Raw genomic sequence first — 21,748 nt, 5'->3', positions numbered from 1 at the left:
CATTCATCTACTGATGGGCACTTAGGCTGTTTCCAGATCTTAGCTATGGTGAATTGTGCTGCTATGAACATAGGGATGCATATATCCTTTCTGATTGGTGTTTCTGGTTTCTTGGGATATATTCCTAGCAATAGGATCACAGGGTCAAATGGGAGTTCCATTTTCAGTTTTTTAAGGAAACTCCATACTGTCTTCCATAGTGGCTGCACCAGTCTGCATTCCCACCAGCAGTGCACAAGTGTTCCTTTTTCTCCACATCCTCTCCAGCACTTGTCGTTTGTTGATTTGTTGATGATAGCCAGTCTGACAGGTGTGAGATGGTACCTCATTGTTGTTTTGATTTGCATCTCTCGGATGATTAGTGACTTTGAGCATGTTTTCATATGTCTCTTGGCTTTCTGAATGTCCTCTTTTGAAAGGTGTCTATTCAGGTCCTTTGCCCATTTTTTGATTGTTTATCTTTCTTTTGTTAAGTTGTATGAGTTCCCTATAAATTTTGGAGATTAGGCCCTTATCAGATATGTCATTGGCAAATATGTTTTCCCACACAGTGGGTTTTCTCGTTGTTTTGTTGATGGTTTCTTTTGCTGTGCAGAAGCATTTTATTTTGATGTAGTCCCATTTGTTCATTTTTTCTTTGGTTTCAAGTGCCCTAGGAGCTGTATCAGTGAAGAAATTGCTTCGGCATATGTCTGAGATTTTGTTGCCTTTGGATTCTTCTAGAATTTTTATGGTTGCGTGTCGTACATTTAAGTCCTTTATCCATTTTGAGTTTATTTTTGTGTATGGTGTAAGTTGATGGCCTAGTTTCATTTTCTTGCATATATCTGTCCAATTTTCCCAACACCATTTATTGAAGAGACTATCTTGGCTCCATTGCATGTTCTTACATCCGTTGTCAAATATTAATTGAGCATATTGGTTCCGGCCGATTTCTGGGCTCTCTATTCTATTCCATTGATCTATATGCCTATTCTTGTGCCAGTACCAGGCAGTTTTGAGAACAGTGGCTTTGTAATACAACTTGATATCTGGTATTGCGATCCCACCTACTTTGTTGTATTTCAGGATTGCTGCAGCTATTCGGGGTCTTTTTTTATTCCAGATGAATTTTTGGAGAGTTCGTTCTAGATCTATGAAGTATGCCGTTGGTATTTTAATGGGAAGTGTGTTGAATTTATAGATTAGTTTGGGTAGTATGGACATTTTAATGATGTTGATTCTACCAATCCATGAACACGGTATGTTCTTCCATCTGTTTATGTCTTCCTCTATATCTTTTTTCAACGTCCTGTAATGTTCTGAGTAGAGGTCTTTTACCTCTTTAGTTAAGTTTATTCCTAGGTAGCTTAATTTTTTTGGTGCAATGGTAAACGTGATTGTTTTTATAATCTCTCTTTCTGAAAGTTCACTATTGGTGTATAGAAATGCCTCAGATTTCTTGGGGTTAATTTTGTATCCTGCTACATTGCCAAATTCATGTATTAAGTCTAGTAGCTTTTTGATGGAGTCTCTAGGGTTTTCTATGTATAATATCATGTCGTCTGCAAATAAGGGCAGTTTAACTTCCTCTTTTCCAATTTGGATGCCTTTTATTTCTTCTTCTTGCCGAATTGCAATGGCTAACACTTCCAGTACTATGTTGAACAGGAGTGGTGAGAGGGGGCACCTCTGTCTTGTTCCTGTTCTTAGAAGAAATGGTGTTAGTTTTTGTCCATTCAGTATGATGTTTGCTGTGGGCCTGTCATATATGGCTTTTATTATGTTTTGGTATGATCCTTCTACTCCCGCCTTGTTGAAAGTTTTTGTCAAAAATGGGTGTTGAATTTTGTCAAATGCTTTTTCTGCATCAATTGATATGACCATGTGGTTTTTTTCTTTCAATTTGTTTATGTGATGTATCACGTTTATTGATTTGCGGATATTGTACTATCCTTGCATCCCTGGGATAAATCCTACTTGGTCATGGTGTATGATCTTTTTGATGTACTGCTGGATCCGATTTGCTAAGATTTTGTTGAGGATTTTGGCATCTATGTTCATGAGGGATATTGGCCTGTAATTCTCTTTCATTGTGTTGTCTTTACCTGGTTTTGGTATTAGGGTGATGCTGGCTTCATAGAATGAGCTTGGAAGTGTTCCTTCCTCTTGAATTTTTTGTAGTAGTCTGAGGAGGATAGGTTTTAGTTCTTCCTTGAATGTTTGGTAAAACTCCCCTTTGAAGCCGTCTGGTCCTGGGCTTTTGTTTGCGGGAAGCTTTTTGATGACTGCTTCAATTTCTCCCATAGTTATTGACCTGTTGAGATTTTTAGATTCTTCCTGATTGAGTTTTGGAATGTTGTATATTTCTAGGAATTTGTCCATTTCCTCCAGGTTGTCTAGTTTCTTGGAGTAGAGCTGTCCATACTATTTTCTAACAATCATTTGTATTTCTGTGGGGTCTGTTGTTATTTCGCCTCTATCGTTTCTGATTTTGTTTATTTGGGTCCTCTCTCTCTGTATCTTGGTGAGTCTGGCTAGAGGATTGTCAATCTTGTTTATCCTTTCAAAGAACCAGCTCTTAGTTTCATTGATTTTCTGTATTGTTTTTTTGGTCTCTATGTCATTTTTTTCTGCTCTAATTTTTATTATCTCCTTCCTTCTGCTCACTCTGGGGTTTTCTTGTTGCTCTCTTTCTAATTCTTTGAGTTGTAGAGTTAGATGATTTACTACCATGTTTTCTTGTTTTTTGAGATGGGCCTGTAGAGCTATAAACTTCCCTCTCAGGACTTCTTTCATTGTGTCCCATAGGTTTTGGATTGTTGTGTTTTCATTGTCATTAGTTTCCAGGATGTTTTGAATTTCTTCTTTGATCTCATTGGTAACCCAATCAATATTTAATAGCACGCTATTCAGCTTCCAGGTGTTTGAGTATTTTGGTTTGTTTTTATTGTAGTTTATTTCTAATATTATGCCATCGTGGTCTGCGAAGACACTTTTTATGATTTCAATCTTCTTGAATTTGGGGATACTTTGCTTGTGACCCAATATATGGTCTATTTTTGAATATGTCTTATGAGCATTTGAGTAGAATGTATATTCCCTGGCTTTGGGGTGAAGTGTTCTGAAGATGTCTATTAAGTCCATCTGATCTAGTGAGTCATTTAGGATTGCTGTATCTTTGCTGATTGTTTGTCTAGAGGTCTTATCCAGTACTGTCAGTGGTGTATTAAAGTCCCCTATTATGATTGTATTATTGTCGATCTCTCCTTTGATATCTTCCAGGAGTTTTTAATGAATTTGGGTGCTCCTGCATTGGTGCATATATGTTTACCAGGGTTATATCTTCTTGTTGTATTGATCCCTTTAGTATTATGAAGTGGCCTTCCTTATCTCTTGTTATGGCCTTCACTTTGAGGTCTATTTTGTCCAATATAAGGATTGCTACACCAGCTTTCTTTTCCTTTCCATTTGCCTGAAAGATATTTTTCCATCCTTTCACTTTCAGTCTGTGTGAGTCCCTTCTAATGAGGTGGGTTTCCTGTAGACAGCAGATGTATGGGTCATGTTTTATTATCCATTCAGCCACTCGATGTCTTTTGTTTGGAGCATTTAGTCCGTTTACGTTTAAAGTTATTATTGAAAGGTACTTGTTTGTAGCCATTTCTTTTTTTGTGTGGCTGTTTTCTTTCTGAGCTTTTTATTTCTTATTTTTATACCAGTACCTTTAGCATTCCTTGCATTGCTGGCTTGGTGGTGATAAACTCCCTTAGCCTTTTTTTGTCTGTGAAGCTTCTTATTTCCCCTTCAAGTTTGAATGATAGCCTTGCTGGATAGAGTATTCTTGGATTCAGTCCTTTGCTTTGCATCACTTTGTAAATTTCAGTCCATTCTTTTCTGGCCTGATGTGTTTCTGTTGAGAAATCATTTGACAATCTAATGGGAGATCCCTTGTATGTAACTTTCCGTCTCTCTCTTGCAGCCTGTAAGATTCTCTCTTTGTCCTGAACATTTGCCACGGTAATTATGATGTGTCTTGGTGTGGGTCTTTTCGGGTTCACCTTGTTTGGGACTCTCTGGGCTTGTGTGACTTTTTTCTTCCCCACCTCAGGGAAGTTTTCTGATATTATTTCTTCTAATAGGTTTTCTAATCCTTGTTCATCCTTCTGTTGTTCTGGTACTCCTATTATTCATATGTTGTTTCGTTTCATGTTGTCCCAAAGCTCCCTTAGGCTCTCCTCCTGTCTTTTAATTTTTTCTCCAATTGCAGTACATTTTGGGTGTGTTTTGCTTCCTTGTCTTCTAATTCACTAATTCGGTCCTCCGCTTCTCCTAGTCTACTGTTGATACTTTCAATGGAGTTTTTCATTGCAGCTATATCACTCTTCATTTCTTCTTGGGTCTTACTTAAGTTGTTGATTTTTTCATCTGTTTCTTCTTGCTTCTTGCAGAGGTTGTCGATTTTTTCCTCCATCCGGTTTATGCACTCTAGGACCCTTATTCTGAATTCTTTTTCTGTCATGTTGCAAGACTCTGTATTGCTTAGCTGCTTTTCTGGAGAGTCCTCCTTCTCTTTCCTTTGGGGGTTTCTTTGTCTACCCATGTTTGATCTCACTGACATATCTAGACGTTGGGTCATTCAGTGGTTGCTCCCTTGGTGGCAGTGAATCCTTGGTCTGTGGTTGCTCTTCGTGTGGTTGCTGTAGCAGCTGCTCTTCAGTTGGCAGCAGCTCCTCTGGTGGGTGCTGTTCACAGCTGTGGTGGCTCTTCTGGCTGGTGGGGCAAGGTTTCACGTACAGCTGCTGTTCCTCAGCAGAGGGTGTGGTGCTCAGGAGGTTGCTGTTGCTTGGACCTGCTTCGTTGATTTAAAGCCACAAAATACAACACAACAAGGCACCACGTACCAGGCACTATACCCAAATATATTCACGATATTAATAACCCCAAATAAAGGTGACCACCCGAATTAAGAGAATTAGGGGATAAGGAAGAAGGAAGAGAGAAAGATAAAAGAGAAAAAAGGAAAGAAAAGTAGGAACCAAAAAAAAGGAGTGCAAAAATGAAATTGGGAAAAAGGAGGGGGAGAATAAAAGCGAGAAAAGAAAAGAAAATAAAAAAAAACGAGCGAAAAGAGAGAATGAAGTGGAAGAGGGGAAGAGACTTTTTATATGAGAATACTCCTATAGAACAGCCATTAATCCCAACAAATTCCAGCAACAGCTCCCTGGATATGAATGCAAACTAGAAACAACCAATAATATAACGATGAAAATAGAATGGAGAACACTAATCCCAAAATAAAATAAAGAGAAAATAAAATGGCACTTTAAAAAATGGTAAAATGGTAGCAGTAATAATACTGGTTTAAAATAAGAAGGTAGTAATTAAAAGGGTAAAATCAGGTGATGGAAAAAGAAGCAAAACAAAGAAAAGAAAAAAAATTGGTTTCTTAGTTAAAAGGTGAAAAAAGAAAAAAAAATTGCAGTAGTGAAGGTCCTTCGGTTCGTCTATTCTTCAGTGTGGCTCGCCTTAGACCTTTCCACGGGAATTCTGCTCTTCCCGGCTGCAAACCGTCTCACCAGCTGAGCAATTTCGCCAATTCGGTGTGGGTGTTACTAGTTTCAGCTGCTCATTCCATTTGCTCCGGGATACGACCTGGGACGTGTCTGCCTATATCGCCGCCATCTTCCGTCTCCCCTACTTCCTTTTCTGATGATGCCTGTTTTTCTTTCATACGTGGGTTGGTTCTTTGTTTCACCATGATCTCTCTTCTCCAGGTGTTTGGTTATGTAGTTCTCTCTCTGCTGCGTTGATTTAAAGGCACAAAATACAACACAACAAGGCACAACGTACAAGGCACTGAAGAAAATGTATTCACGATATTAATAACCCCAAATAAAGGTGACCACCCAAGCGAAGAGAATTAGGGCATAAAAAGAAAAAAGAGAAAAAGATTAAAGAGAAAAAGAAAAAACAAAAAGGAGTGCCGAAAAGAGATTGGGAAAAGGGAGAGAAGAAAAAAACACCGACCAAAAAAAAAAAAAAAAGTAAGAGAGAGAATGAAATAGAGGTGGGGAAGAGACTACTTGTATGGGGAGAAAACTCTAAGAGAATCGCAACTAATCTCAGTGAATTCCAGCACCAGATCCCTGGAGATTAATGCAAACTAGAAACAACCACTAATATCAAGCAAGGCAAGGGAAAACACAAGCACAAAAATAACCAGAGGAAGAAAAAAATAAGCAAAACAGAAAAATGAAAATGAAAAACAAAACAATCTCCCAAACAAGTAGAAAAAACCCCAAAATATTCAAAATCAAGCAAACACTAGCAAAACGACAGCAAGAGAGAGAGAAAAAATTGGATAGTGAAGAAAGATAAGAGAGAGGTGTATATGGATTTAGAGCAAGGGATTGGAAATTAGATATATAAGTAGGGTGAAATTTAGACAGTGCTTAAAAAGAAGGAATAGGGAAAATCTAAAGCAGGAATAGGGTAAGAGAAACAGGACAATAAAAGGGAAAAATTGAGGAAAAGAGTTTTGGCTTAAGGGTAAATGTGAGATAGGGAGAAATGATGCTAAAGGAATGATGAAAGTAGAGTGTAGAACACCAATTCCAAAATTAAATAAAGAAAAATAAAAAAATAATAAAAAATAAAATGACACTTGAAAAAATGGTAAAATGATAGCAATAATACTGGTTAAAAATGTAGTAATTAAAAAGGTAAAATCAAGTGATAAAAAATAAAAAAAATAATTATAAAATAGGTTCTTAATGAAATGGTGAAAAAAGAATTTTAAAAAAATATAAAAATATGCAGTAGTGAAGGTGCTTCAGATCTTCTACTCTTCTTTTTTTTTTTAAATATATTTTATTGATTTTTCACAGAGAGGAAGGGAGAGAGATAGAGAGTTAGAAACATCGATGAGAGAGAAACATCGATCAGCCACCTCCTGCACATCTCCCACTGGGGATGTGCCCGCAACCCAGGTACATGCCCTTGACCGGAATCGAACCTGGGACACTTCAGTCCGCAGGCCGACGCTCTACCCACTGAGCCAAAACGGTTTTGGCACTACTCTTTTTTTTAGCACGCCTTAGTCCTGCCAGGCATTCAGGAGAGTGTTGAATTTCCCTGCGATACACTGTCCCTCCATGCCGTAAACCACAGTCCTGATTTTAAGGCAGGTTGTATTTGTTTACCAGACTGCATTTATTTGTGATCACAGAAGAGACAGTTCGTGGAAATGCCTCTGGGTGGCAGTGTGTATGGATTGACCTCCGAGGCTATAAGTCCTCTTTATCAGTAGGGTTTTTTTTTTTCTCTATGGTACTTGAAACGGATTTGGGAAAGTCCACTGCCCAGAGCTGGTTCTTTAAACGTTAGTACCCGCACTGTTTGCCAGGCTCCCCAAAGAGAACTTTCCCCTACAGGCTCTGCGAATGACCCCAACTGGGGAATCCCATGCACTGGGTTTAATAATCAAATGCACGGATCTAAGGGGAACTGTAACAAGAGCCTGATATGGTGTGCGGATTCGCAAGCCTCCACCTTCCAGGTCTGCGCACAGTCTCCGCGCGCCCACTCGCCCCTGGCACCAAGCAGCCGGGACACCGGCAAAGTCCAAGGCTGCTTTTTTACGTTCAGTCCAGCTATGGGCTTAATTTTAGCGTTCCCTTCTGCCAGCAGCCCTGTGGGGCCCCTTCCCCACTCGCGGGTCACGCTGGTCCCAACGGCTGCGGACTCTGTGGGGCGCAGATTTCGCCCCGCGTGGGTGCGAGCTCGATCCTCTCTCCAACCCAAACCGCAAACTGCACCTTTAGGGGAGGTCTAACCTTTCCGTGAGAAGAAGCAGTGCTCCTCTGAGTTCACACAGTCACGGTGCTTCAGATCCCGTTTCCAGGTTAGTAGCTGATCTCTGGATGCGGGAAACGACCACCCAAGATGGCGCAGTCTCCGCTGCTGAGCTGGCCCACCGAGAGAGTTTGCAGCCGCAGTCTCCAACCGTCCTTTTTTTTCTGGGGGTTCTCGGTCATTCCCAGCTGCAGACAGTCTCTCAGCTGAAAATCCTCTGCCTATTCGGGCTGTATGTTACCCCTTTCAGCTGCTCACCCTTATCTGCTCCAGGACAAGGCACAGGACACGTCCGTTTATACCTCCGCCATTTTCTCCCACTCCCTATCTATGTGTTTTAGGAACAGGCAGCACAGCGCGTCCCTTCTGGCTGAAGTGCCAGATATGCAGCCCAGTACAGTGAGGGTTTGCACTGAAACAGATGACTCCAACACGTGCATCACTACACAATGCTTTCTGCTTAAAATATGCTACATCTGACTCAGTCAGGTGCAAAATATATTGTAACACAGAGAAATACCGCTTACACAGAAGGGTCTTCTGGGTGGCTGGAGCTGTCTTAGAAGCCCTGACCTGTGGCTCTCCTTGTAGAGATACACTTTGACCAGAATAGGCCTCCTTATCACCCATATTACGCCAACAACCTGAAAAATGAAAAAGGGTGAGAAAATGAATGTTGAATGTGGTGACAGGGGGAATTCCCATTGCAAAGGTGTGTTACACATCACAGTTGGTACATGCAATTCTCTGAAAATCAGAGATGTGCAGGAAGGATTAATAAGAGGCTCTTGAAACTTTCTGGGCTAATGAAGATCACAAAACAGAAGGGACTCGCCAGAAATACGACACAAAAAATGGCAAGCACCACATGGATTAGAATATGGAGCTCCAGCTAATCCTTCAACTAACAGCATTCAGCAGGGCTTGTTGACTGGGGAAGGGGGCAAGCTGAGCAAGAGGTTGGTTCCGTCGTACTCCAAGTAAAATTCAAGAAAGGAGTAGCTGGTTTCGAGGACTAATTACCACATATGTGCACCTCATAACACATGTGCATGTCAATGTTGCAGATGATTGCAGAGGCACCAGTGCAGAGAAACAGGTGATGAAGAGGTGAGTAGTCATCACTGGGCCAGAGCTACACAACTTGCTATAGTATTCAGGGAAGAGAATATTACAAGCGATTGAATGAAAGCCTTAAAAGAACAGCCCATAGTTCATATAAGTGAAGACCATAACATGACCCAGGTTGCCACAAAGAACTGTTACCCAGAGAAAGAGTACAGAAGTTGAAGCCATGCATATGGACACTGTCAGCCTCCCATGAAGAGAAAGTGCAAGCTGGGACCTATTAAGTTCACTGCAAGACTCCTGACTCTCTGTTTCCTCTACTTTTTGAGGTAACACGTGTTAGGGATGTTCATGGAGTCCTTTGTTCAGGGCTCTCCATCCAGCTCATCCCTGGCAGCCACAGCACATTTGACAAGGCAGTGGGGAAAATTAGCACAGACCAATGTTCCCACTGTGGGAGAGAGAAAGCTTTCCCTGAGGAATAAAGGAAGAGAGGTCATCACCTCAGGACACTGGGAGAGCATCAAGGTCTTACCTACAGATGACACAAGTGCAAACACTTCCAGCATCACATCATAGTACAGAAGTCTCTGAGCCTCATCAAGGAGCACCTATTTCTCCTAAGAGAGGATAATGGCCACGTCCTCAAAGTTCATATCCTGTCATAATGGGGACAGTACAGCCCAAGATCAGCTTCACTCCTAAGATTCTTAGTCTGTCATACTCCCCACCCTCCACATCCATCTGCTCTGTCAAGTCCACACATCAGAGAAAATACCAGGCCTTCATCCCATGAAAGCCACTGTCTTCTTATATTCCTACTGACATTTTGTCTTCCCACTATAATAAAGGCAGATAAGACACCTGAGCAATGGACTCCTGTGGACACCACACTGACTTTTATCAGCAAAGTGGGCGTCAAAACCATAGGTTAAAGAGAGATGCTGGCCATAAAGACACTGTGAGTGATTTGATACTGGTCTTGTCAGGCAATACCCTCATATTGTTTCTCAAAGACACCAAATACATGGCATCACACTGCACCCTCTTGACTAAAATCGCAAGGTACTGAGGCCATGGCTTTGCACTACCTGTTGCACAGAGTTCTGTGAACAACACTTCTCTCACACAGCTTCAATCTCAGAAGCACAACTTCAAAGGTAATGCAAATTTGCTGTGGGGAGGACAAATAGTTTCCTAATCACTTTTTTCCAAAATTATAGTTCACCACTCCATAATCTCTTACCCCTTACCCTTCTCCCTTACCCATTCCAGTGGAGATTTTGAAGCATGGGTAATACTGATGTAGGCTATCTCATTCTTATCAATCTGTGTGTCACCCTCAACAACAAAAGGCAGGTGGTTATTTAAATGGCGACGAAGATCTGTACCTAGAATGTAGCACCAAAACACCCCTCTTTACAGGCAATCACCTTAAAAGTTACTGGATTGGATCATCCAGACACCACCAGAAGTGGACTGTCTCATCATTCACCCATATGTCAATGTCAGGGGGCTGTGGCCATCAATTCACATTCCCTCTTCAAGTGCACATCACTATTTTCCACACGTGGCTCACACCTGCACTCCCTCAGCCCCAGCCCCCACAGTGCTCTCCCTGGCCTCTGAGTTAACTCAGCATTTGTTGTCCAGAGAAGGCTTACCACATCTCTCTTACCCGCAACTCAGGTCCCACACCCGATGGCGTTCTGACCATGCCCAGTGAGTTTCACAGATGACCACTCAAGCCTCTAAGCTAATCCACAAGACTGCCTGCAACTCTCCAAAACCAGGCCACACCAAGGGTCACAACAAAATCCTGGTGAGTGTTTAGAGAAGTTAATATGTACCAGCTCTAGTCTCACTTTGTTTGAATAACTCTTCAGCCTCTAAATAATATCAGGTCCACACATCTTTTAAAGGCCTTGGCCACTGCAACATGATTACCTCTCCCCCATGACAACTTCTATCTCTCTGCCATCTTGTGACACCCAACTTCCACAGTGGCCCCAGCAGGAAAGCTAGACCCCAGGCTCACACTATCCCTTCTGAGCTGCTACTACTACCGTTACCAACCTGACCATGATTTTCTATATATTTTTAAAAATATATTTTTATTGATTTCAGAGAGGTAGAGGGCGAGAGAGATAGAAACATCAATGTTGAGAGAGAATCACTGATTGGCTGCCTCCTGCATGCTGTATACTGAGGATCAAGCCTGCAACCTGGGCATGTGCCCTTGATCAGAATCGAACATGGGAGCCTTCAGTCCACAGGCTGACGCTCCATCCATTGAGATAAACCGGCCAGGGCTCCTATATTCAAGTGATCTACAGTCCTGGCTGATGTGTCTCAGTTGGTTGAGTATATACCATTGATGGCGAACTTATGACATGTGTGTCAGAGGTGACACGCGAACTCATTTTTTTGGTTAATTTTTCTTTGTTAAATGGCATTTAAATATATAAAATAAATATCAAAAATATAAATCTTTTGTTTTATTATGGTAGCAAAGATCAAAAAATTTCTATATGTGACACGGCACCAGAGTTAAGTTAGGGTTTTTCAAAATGCTGACACGCTGAGCTTAAAAGGTTCGCCATCACTGGTATAGACCAGGCACTGGTGAAGTCACATGCCTCGGTTGTGGGCTGGATCCACAATAGGGGTTGTGCAGGCTGCAAGCAATCCTTGTTTCTTGCTCATCAGTTTTTCTCCATCCCTCTCCCTCTCCCTTCCTTTCTATATCTAAAATATACATATATATATATGTTTATTTAAGTATCTGCCGGTTCCTAAATCAGCTCACTCTTCACTATAAGCCTTTGCACAATCTGTAACCAATGCCCTGCAGGACCTACCACTCAGTACACTGGTTGCTAAATACAAGGTCCACTACAGGAAGCCCTAGACATGACCTTAAGAGTCTGGGCTTAGTGTCTGTTCAAAGTCCCCAGGTCCAAGGGATACAAGAGCAGCGGGACAGCCCCAGGACACAACATCTCAGAGGCCACAAGAGTGTGAAGCCCTGAAATTATCTTCACCGTCCAGTACACCCAACTCATTCTGCATTTGTAGGAATTCCTGTAAAGAAAATGGTGTGTTGAGAGCCTGGCAAACACCGCCAGGATCTATGGGCTCAGGCTGCTCAGTGCCCTTGCCCAGCCCACAGGCCAGGTGCCCTCCAGATGCCTGTGTTATCTCAGGGCTCAGTCCTCAGTGCTCACTCCTGCCAGTTACCTGACCATTTACAGGACTTCACCTTCTTGTCCACAATCTTCTAGTCTGTCCTTCCTCTGAGCAATGTCCCTCCTTTTTTCACAACCATCTATGCTCCCAGCGTTCTGAGAGTGAAAGTAAAACTCCTCGCGCAAAACCACACCTCATCTCTTTGTTGCCTTTAGACACAAAACAGGCCCGGGTTTTCCTAATCCTCCTGCCTCAGCCCCACCACCGTGTCCTTAAAGGTGGCATTGCAGCCTGTGGCCCTCATTCCCCATCACACCCTGTGCCACCCAGGAGAGACTCACTGTTCTGGATGCGGCTTCCTGGGCGGCGGCACCTGAGAGGTGCCGGTCCCCAAGGCTGGGGGGTTAAACGGGGTCAGGCTGCGGGGACGCTGTGGGCAGAGAGGAGTCCCGGAGGGACGGAGGCCCCACTCACAGCCTGTTGGTGCTCAACCAGCCTCAGACACACCCCGCACAGCAAGGACGCTGTCTCCTAGGCCTCCTCCTACTCACGTCCAGTGGCCTGAAGCTTGTGAGTCCTTGAACTGAAGAGGTCAAAATGCCCGCCAGGAGGAGGAAGGTGGAAGTCCCGCCCTAACCGGATGCAGTGACACCAGAAACACCCTTAAGCTCCGCCCACGTGCGCCCATTCCTTTCTGGGTAATGTAGTTTTCTTAAACGCCAAGGGGAGGGCTAGCATCCAGGCCAATGACACTAGTGAATAAAGGTGATGTGGTAAAGGACGGAGAGGAGAGCGAGGACAGGGAGGAGGTGAATTCCTCTCCGCTCTCCACCTCCACCTCTGCCTCTGAGTCCTTGTCGTCCTCCGGGGTGACTGTGGGCGCCTGTGTCTCTGTGGCCCCAGGCATGTCCACTGCCAACTTCCGCTTCCGCGGCTGGATGCAGGTGGCGAGGGGCTCGGGGGCCCGGGAGACGATGGTGGCACTTGGCGGGCTGCTCACCACCTTCTGCTGGGCCGGTGGGGCCACGGCCACGTTGGGGGCCACACCGGTCTCGAAGCTCTTGTAGGAGTAAAAGCTGTCGCGAATCAGGGCTGGGAGGTGGGGGGAGAGCTCCTTGTCACTGGCAGAGACGGCAGGGGACCAGGGTCGGAAGGCGGAGAGGCGCTGGCGAGCGTGAGCACAGCCCAGGCTCTTGCTGGAGGAGCTGGCCAGGGTCCGCAGCCAGCTGGACTGTTTGTCCTTCTCAGAAGACGTGGGGTGCTGGGAGGGAGCATCGTCTGTTTTTCGGATGGAGACGGGGGGGCTCAGAGGAGACCAGGGGCACCCGCCGCTTGTACTTGTTGCCGTAGTCGAACTTCTCCTTCACGTCGTCCAGGCAGCGGCCCAGGCGGGCCTGCTCCTCCTTGCCTGTGTAGTCCTGGCTCAGCAAGATGTAGGCCCGCCAGCTGGCGGAGTCGAAGCCCCAGTGGCAGGTCCGGTTCTCCAGGGCCTTGTGCGAGTGCACCACGAACTTGTGCGGCGGGTACATGAGGCGGCAGTCGAGGCACTGGATGCAGGCGGCGCTCGGGCTGCTGTAGAGCTCGGGCACCAGCAGCCCCTTGCACTTGCCGAAGCACTCGTGGTACACGCGCACGCTGCGCTCGCGCAGCTCCAGGCCCAGCGCCAGGCTGGCGGCCAGCTCCTTCTTGCAGGGCGGCGGGTAGACGCCTCCGTAGAGCAGCGCGTTGCACAGGCGCTCCGCGTCCATCTTGGTGATGAGCCCGCACGAGGGCGCCGAGAAGGGCAGGATGCCCATGACTTTGAGGATCTCCAGCCAGTCGGCCGTGCAGCGTGAGCAGTAGATGTGCAGCTCGTCGCACACCGAGTTGATCTGCTGCAGCGAGAAGTCGCGCAGCACCGAGTTGAGGATCTGCGGCAGGCACAGGCGCTTCTCGCCGCCCACCACGAAGCACGAGATGGTCTCGCCCTCCAGGACGGTCTCGCAGCGCTCGGTGGAGCGGTCGGACGGCATGAAGAAGGGCCCGGGCAGCACGGGCGGCGGCGGCTGGATGGCGGGCAGGTGCAGCACGGGCGGCAGCTCGGCGGCCGCAGGGACCGGCGCCGGCACCGCGGCCGCGCCCGCTTCCTTGGCGCCCTCCTTCTTGTAGGCCTCCTGCGCCCAGCGCGCCGAGAAGGCGGCCAGGCCGCCCAGCGAGCTCATGCAGCTCAGGTGGAACTGCTCCAGCGTCTTCTGCAGCCCCGGGTGCGGCTGGAAGCCGCCGCGACCGCCCGCCGCCGCCTCCATGGTGCGCTCCGACTCCACGGGCCGCTCCCGATCCCGTGCCTGGGACACCCTAACATTACACTTTTGTTATAAGCTATTTAAAACCAATAAGGAGACTTGGTATTCAGAAGAAAATCAACACGTTTTTTAATGACTAACTTTTAAAAGCCCCACCACCACGTGACGCCATCGGGACCCCAAGGGAGCCGGGGCGACGCCCGGCGAAGCCATCACAGCTCCTCGGCCCGCGGCTGCATGAGGACAGGGAGGGTTTTTCTCCAGAGTCTATTTTTTCAGCGACAAGGACCCAGGTCTCCTGTGCTGCCGCGGGGAGGGGAGCGCCTGCGCCGGAGCTGACACTGCCGCCTTAGCCGGCCCGCCCTCCACCTGCCGAGCGGACAGGACTGTCCGGCCGCCCGGCCGCAGCGACCTGCTCCGCTGGGCAGATGGCGCTCCGCCAGCCGAGGCCGCAGCAGCAGAACAAAACAGCATTACTTCACTCTCCTTTTTCTCTCGTTCGTTTGTTCATTTAACGTACACTTAGAACTGCACTTTGTCGGAAACCTTCCCCTGTTTCTCCCCCAGCTGACTGAGGTTCTCACCTTTCAGACGTTGAACCCGCCTGCCTGCTCGGGCGCGAGAAGCCCCTCTGGTGCTCGGTTGAACAAGGGAATCACACGGAAACGAAATGCAAAAACTGAACTTCGGGGGTTGCCGGGAGCCGGTCCATGCTTGCTGTTTCAAGGGACCTGGCATATATGGCATACTGTTCTTAATATGTTTGCTCACCTTCTTGGCACTATGTGTTTTAACCAAGGTCTCTGAGAAAGGTTGTTTTCCCCAGCTAGGGATTTTCCCCTGAAGTTAGGGAGGGAATAAAACCCCTTAACTAAGTGCCAGGCGGGTAATTAATCACTTTAACTACAAACAATCATGCTTAAGCTGCATAATCTTTACTCCCTGGAATGGAGATAAGAAATGCCCTAACCTTTGTAATAGAGATTGATAGGATTGAATCAACTGGTATAAATACAGATGTAGCAAGACAGAGAGAGACAGAACTTAAGAAGAGAGAACCTACAGACAGAACCTACAGACAGAAGAACTTCGCTGGAGAGAACATGGCAAAAGATCCTGGACTGAACCTGACTACAGAAATATGTCAAGAGAACCTGACTAGAACCTGGTGACTGAACCTGGCTGGAGATCCGAAGCAGAACCTCTCTGGAGATCCAGACCAGAACTTGGCTGGAGATCCTGGCTAGAGATCCTGGCTAGGCTGCTGATCAACTGAACACTATCTCCGTGTCATTCCTTCTTCGCCGACTCTGTCCACACTTTGGGAACCCCTGGACCTGCTGGGGTTGGACCCCGGCAGGGGGTAGTTCTGTGCCTTCCAGCATCTTGTACAGCGAATCCCGACTCGTCTTTACCCCCAGATATCCGTCCAGTAGCGATCGAACCTGCCACTATAAGAATAAGTTCCTTGCATTTATTCCAGATAATCTCGTTTACTCTCCGCTGTTGTTTATGCAAATCGTATAAGGTTTTCCACGCCCAAGCTTGGAAGTGATTTCCCAGGAGACGGGCGCTGCCCGCCTGAGATGACGGTATTTGCGGACGAGGAAGATCTTACCGGAATCTTCGCCGTCTCCGTCCTGACGCCACGGCAGCTGCGCGTCGGGCGGGGACTTGGGTGCGACATCCCCTGCGGGTCGCCCTGGGTTTACTGGGGGCCCGGGTGCCGCTGGGCCCCCTTCTGAAATGCAATGCAAAAGGGACACCGTGATCGCAGCGAGCGTTTGGGTTTTTTTTCTTTTCGCTTTGTTGTTCTTTTGCAGTTATTAAACCTGTATGCATGGAATTCAGCCTCTGCCACACGTACACCCCTCGATGGGCATTATTACCGTGTCTGCAAAGGGTCAGTTAGGCAACTCTCAGAATGCGTGTCAGCCTTGTTTTTCTAGTCGTGTTTTTTTCAGCCCCTTTTCAAGGGAACTAAACGGTGTAGCTGGAAAAAAAAATAAATAAAAATAAAGGTGATGTGGTTCAGCAAGTGGTCCTGGGGAAGGACAAGATGGGGCCAGAGGCCTGGTTAACTGGAACAGACTGGCAGATCTCCCAGGAGCGGGGCGTGGGGAGGACTGGGAGAGATCCCCCAAAGAATATATGCACAGGGGAAAATGGGAGACATCTGTAAACTAGCCACAATAAATACATTGTTTTTTCAATTTTTAAATAATATAGCGCAGCTGCTGTGACTCAATGGTTGAGCGGCAACCTATGAACCAGGAGGTCATGATTCTATTCCTGGTCAGGGAACATACACGGGCTGTAGGTTCAATTCTCAGTTAGGATAGAGGTACGTGCAGGAGGCAGCTAATCAGTGATTCTCTTTCATCATTGATGTTTTTATCTCTCCGTCTCCTTCCCTCTCTCTAAAATCAATAAAACTATATTTTTAAAGTATAATCATATATGCATAGCCCAAGGACATAGACAATAATGTGGTGAGGGCATAGAAGCAGTGGGGGCAGGATAGAGGGAGGCAAAGGGGATGGAGACGGGGGAAATTGGGAACATCTGTAATAGTGTCAATAATCAATGATAAAAAAGAATAGTTTGCCCACATGGCATGGTACAGTGCTTGGACGTGGACCCATGAACCATGAGATCACTGGTGTGATTCCAGGTCAGGCACACGCCCAGGTTGCAGAGCTCCATCCCAGTAGGGGGCGTGCAGGAGGCAACTGATCAATGATTCTCTCTCATCATTGATGTTTCTCCATTTCCCTCTCTCTCTAAAAAAGCAATAAAAACATTTTAAAAAGCATAGTGTTAAGATTGATTTGATTCAATACCACCAAAGAGAAGAGGCACTTTTCATATGATTCATTGCAATCTTTCCACTCCCTATGAATACAGTGTTTCTGTCATACTTGTGGTTATGCTTAAACCTCAGAGTCATACAAAAATGACACCAGGTCCCAGTTGATAGAGCATCAACCTGCAGACTGAAGGGTCCCAGGTACAATTCTGATCCGGGGCACAAGCCGGATTGCAGGCTTGATCCCCAGTAGGGGGCATGCAGGAGGCAGCCAATTAATGATTCTCTCTCATCATTACTGTTTCTATCTCTCTCCCGCTCCCTTCCCCTCTGAAATCAATTAAAAATATATATATAAAGAATGACAACAGTGTATGAAATTTCATGCATCATAGGACATGGCTCCTTTAGTGTATGTGGGGAGGAATTCCCCTAAACATTGTTGAGAATTATGTAATACTAATGTGACCAGAGACTATAATTAATATTGTACACAGAAACACAACAAAGACCTCCTTTCCAGTGTGAACGTTGACCTCACCAATTATAGAGGCACCAGGCTGCAAATTAGAACCACAAAGTCATGCAGATAATTTTCAAGGCCTTGGGCAGTTTTTTTTTTTTTTAAAAAAAGCCAAATTTGGACAAACTGATTTTCTACCATTACTATGTGCCTTCCAAAGCACAGAATGTTTGGGACCCCCTCATATCTGTTCACCTCTCCATGCTGACAGGTCACAACTTTCCTTTATAGTCATCCCAGGCAGTGAATATAATCCCCAAAATTAAAGGTACAAAAGAAAAAAAACAACACCTTTACTGAATGATCATAACCCAGAACAGAGGACAGCAAGCAGTTTGCAGGTTGGTGAATTAGAACCTGAAATAATTCATCACAGCATAATGTGCAAACCACAATGTCCCTGACAGAGGTAGCACTTTTTAGCTGAGGATGAGTGCCCTGGATGAAGCCTGTATCAGGTGTATTACCTCGTCAGAGATAAAGAAATGAAGATACTGCCAAGAGCTCAGAGTTATCACAATTTTCTGAAGCACAAGTGAGAACACAGAATACATTTCCCCTGATCACACAGGGGTTGTGACTGATGCACACTCTTCAGGTGAGCCAGGTGTTAGAGGTGAAATCTCTTCAGCCAGAAATACTCGCTGTGACACCAATTGAGTAGTAGGTTTGTGAAGTTGTTATCCATAGAATACAATACTAGTCAGCAATAAAAAATTTCAATATTCACATAAGCATTTGTATTGAATCTCAAAATATCTGTAGCATTAAGGAAACCAGTATTTGTTTAAAAGTACACACCTTATAGTGCCTATAAAATTATGAAAAATATGAACCTAATGGAAAGGAAGGAAAATGAATGATTGCATGGAAGACTGGGAAAGTCAGAAAGAGGGATTATAAAAGGGTAGGAGGAAAATGTAGAGTGTGGGAAATGTAGGTTTAGAGTTGTTGGTATGGAAAATAATACATAAAAATACCAGAATAAACTCTGCTTTCACCCTGTACCTCAGCTGGGTGGGTATCACCCAGTGCACTGAAACGTCCTGGTTCAATTCCAGGTCAGTGCACAGCCCCACCTGTGGCCCCAGTAGGGAGTGTGCAAGAGGCAGCTCATGTATATTTATCTATCTTTCTTCCCCTTCCCTCCTCTTTTCCTAAAAAAAACAAACATAAAGGTATTTTTTAAAAGCACAAGGGCTGTGGTTTATGTACTCATAACTGAAAGTCCACTTATGCCACACCTTGAATATAGTGACAGATCAATTTATTTCACCTGTGATGTTTCACAGCTTTATCTCTAGGTCAAGGCTCACAAAATAACACACATTAGAAAAGTGTGCTTCTTGCATGTCAGTGCTCATTTCCTGGGAGTAACAGATTTGCCTCAGTGGCAGCAAATGTTGGCAAGCAGTGAAGACTACTGCCGTGGAATCAACAGGAATGCTGACTGGTTACAAAAGACACATCCTGGGACTGATTACAGGATTTTCCTTCCTTTAGCTTTGAGTTCATACATATTGAGAAATGACTTTGTGGTGAACACCTTACAGAGACCAGGGGAATCCACAAATCCATCAAATAATTTTCTCTGCCAATGACTGCAGCTACAGGAAACATTTTTGGGGGTGCTGAGAATGTCTGTACACGAAGGGCACACACGCCACAGGCCCAAGAACATTTGTGGATTTATGTTCAGAAGAGAAACTTTCCATATAATTTACTGCAGTCTCTCTCATCACTATAAATACAGTGTTTCTGTCTCGATGGTAGGTTAACCTCAGAGTCTTACAACAAATGCCACAAGAGTATGAAATTTGGTACTTCATGGCACTTGGTTCTTTGCAGTATGTGGGGAGGAGTTCCCCTAAACATTGATAAGAATTAAGTAATACATATTGTGAACAAAGAACATAATTCATATTCTACACAGAAGGACAGCAAAGGCTTATTCTTCTGGGTGATCATTAACCTCACACATAATCAAGGTACTAGGATATAAATTAAGACCACAAAGTTATGCAATCTTTCTTTCAACACCTTGGGCAGCAATGCAAAATAAACCAGTTTTGGATGAAGAATGATTTTCTGCCATCGTGCTCTCTTCTCCAAAGAACTGAAGGTTTGACATCCCCACAATATTGCTTCACATATACATTCTGACAAATCACAACAGTGCTTTCAAAACATTGCAGGCAATGAATAGAACCATCACAATTAAAGGTACAACAGGAAAAAGAATTTTACCGAAATATCATATATCATAACCAGCGGTGTTCAAATTGGTGAAATGGAACCTAAGCCAATCATCACAGCATAATGTGAGATCCACAGCTCCCTGAAAGAGGTACCACTTCTTTTCCGAGGATGGGTGTTCTGGACAAACTCTGGATCAGGCCCATACCTTAGTCAGACAGAAAGGAATGAAGATCCTGCCAAGAGGTCCGAGTACTTAGAATTTATTCAAGCAAAAAAAGCACACAATGATTGTGACTGATTCACACTTTTCAGGTGAGCCAGGTGTTAGAGGTGAAATCACTTCAGCCACAATCACTCATAGTGACATCAATCGGATAGGATGCCTGGGCAGAATGGCAAGTTCAAGTAGCTCCTTAGAGCCTCACTTGTACCTGAAACTTATGAGGAATCTAGCAGAGTGTCTGTCCTGATAAAAAGGGATCATATTAAGGCAACTGTGTATCATAGAGTCTCTTTCAGTGTTGTTATTCTGAGTAAGAAAAATAAAACATTCCCTTCACATTTAAGGCTTTTCTCCTGTGTGATCTCTCAGGTGTCTCATAAGGCCATATTTTTGACTAAAATATTTCCCACAATCCGTACACTCTTAAGGCTTTTCCCCAGTGTGAACATGCTTGTGGATAAGGAACTGACTATTTTGCCTAAAGTACTTCCCACATTCACTACACCCATAAGGTTTTTCTCCAGTGTGAACTCTCTTGTGGATAAGGAGCTGACTATATTGGCTAAAGGCCTTCCCACATTCAAAACGTTCATAAGGTTTTTCTCCAGTGTGAATTCTCTTGTGGATAAGGAGCTGACTATTTTGCCTAAAAGACTTCCCACATCCACTACACACGTAATGCTTTTCTCCAGTGTGAACTCTCTTGTGTATATGGAGCTATTTTGCCTAAAGGATTTCCCACATTCACCACATTCATAAGGTTTTTCTCCAGAGTGAACTCTCTTGTGGATAAAGAGCTGACTATTGCGTGTAAAAGATTTCCTACATTCACTACACTCATAAGGCTTTTCTCTGCTGTGAACTCCGTGGTGTTGAATAAGGGTGGAATTCCGACTGAAGGACTTCCCACAATCTGTACATTCATATGGCTTTTCTCCACTGTGAACTCTCTGATGTCGAATGAGGGTTGAACTCTGACTGAAGGACTTGCCACAATCTGTACACTCATACCGCTTTTCCCCAGTGTGAACTCTCTTATGTCGAATGAGGTTAAAGATTTGTCTATAATTTTTCCTACATTTTCCACACTCTCCAGACCACACACCCTGACATTCAACAACGTTGAGGTTGTGGCTGGCAGCGTTTTCACATTCTCCCCACGGGTGAGGACTTTTTCCACTGAGAAATTCCTGTGAATTCTCCCTGCCATGGTGTTGCTCCTTATTGTTATGCGTTGCCTGGTGCTGGAGAAGCTCTGAGGGAGTTTGGGAATCTTCCCCAACCACCCTGCTGTTTGAAGGAACCTCTGATAATTTGAAGCTGCACCTGGTCACAAATGAGGCCTTGTCCATAGCTTCTTTCCAGAACGTCTTTCCCCTGGCATCCCTGTGTTGCTGGTGAGGGTTTGCACTGAAACAGAAGTCTCTCACACAAGCCTCACTGAAGAAGTCTTTATGCTCTAAGTGTGCTGCTTGTAAGTCATTCAGATGCAAAATATCTTTTAACACCGAGAAACACTGCTTACAAGGATGGTTCTTCTGGGTTGCTGGAGCTGTCTTAGAAGCTCTGACTTGTGACTCTCCTTCTATAGATACGCTCTGATTAAAACAGGCCTCATC

General features: G+C 44.9%; 1 protein-coding gene across 1 annotated transcript in view; it reads right to left on the bottom strand.

The window, feature by feature from the left end:
- LOC132223035 (ski oncogene-like) overlaps positions 1-14,411 on the bottom strand; it is a 41,032-nt gene extending 26,621 nt beyond the window's left edge. The window contains 4 exon segments of the mRNA XM_059678419.1: positions 8,410-8,480; positions 10,171-10,295; positions 12,847-13,396; positions 13,398-14,411. Of these exon segments, the coding sequence (XP_059534402.1) occupies positions 8,410-8,480; positions 10,171-10,295; positions 12,847-13,396; positions 13,398-14,378 (1,727 nt within the window). The 5' untranslated portion in view covers positions 14,379-14,411.
- Positions 14,412-21,748: the final 7,337 nt, after the last annotated feature.

This window comes from Myotis daubentonii, chromosome 21, assembly GCF_963259705.1.
Source record: "Myotis daubentonii chromosome 21, mMyoDau2.1, whole genome shotgun sequence".
In the NCBI taxonomy this organism is placed as follows: domain Eukaryota; kingdom Metazoa; phylum Chordata; class Mammalia; order Chiroptera; family Vespertilionidae; genus Myotis; species Myotis daubentonii.
Note: the sequence above shows the minus strand (reverse complement) of the source record. Positions and strands in the feature narration are given on the sequence as shown.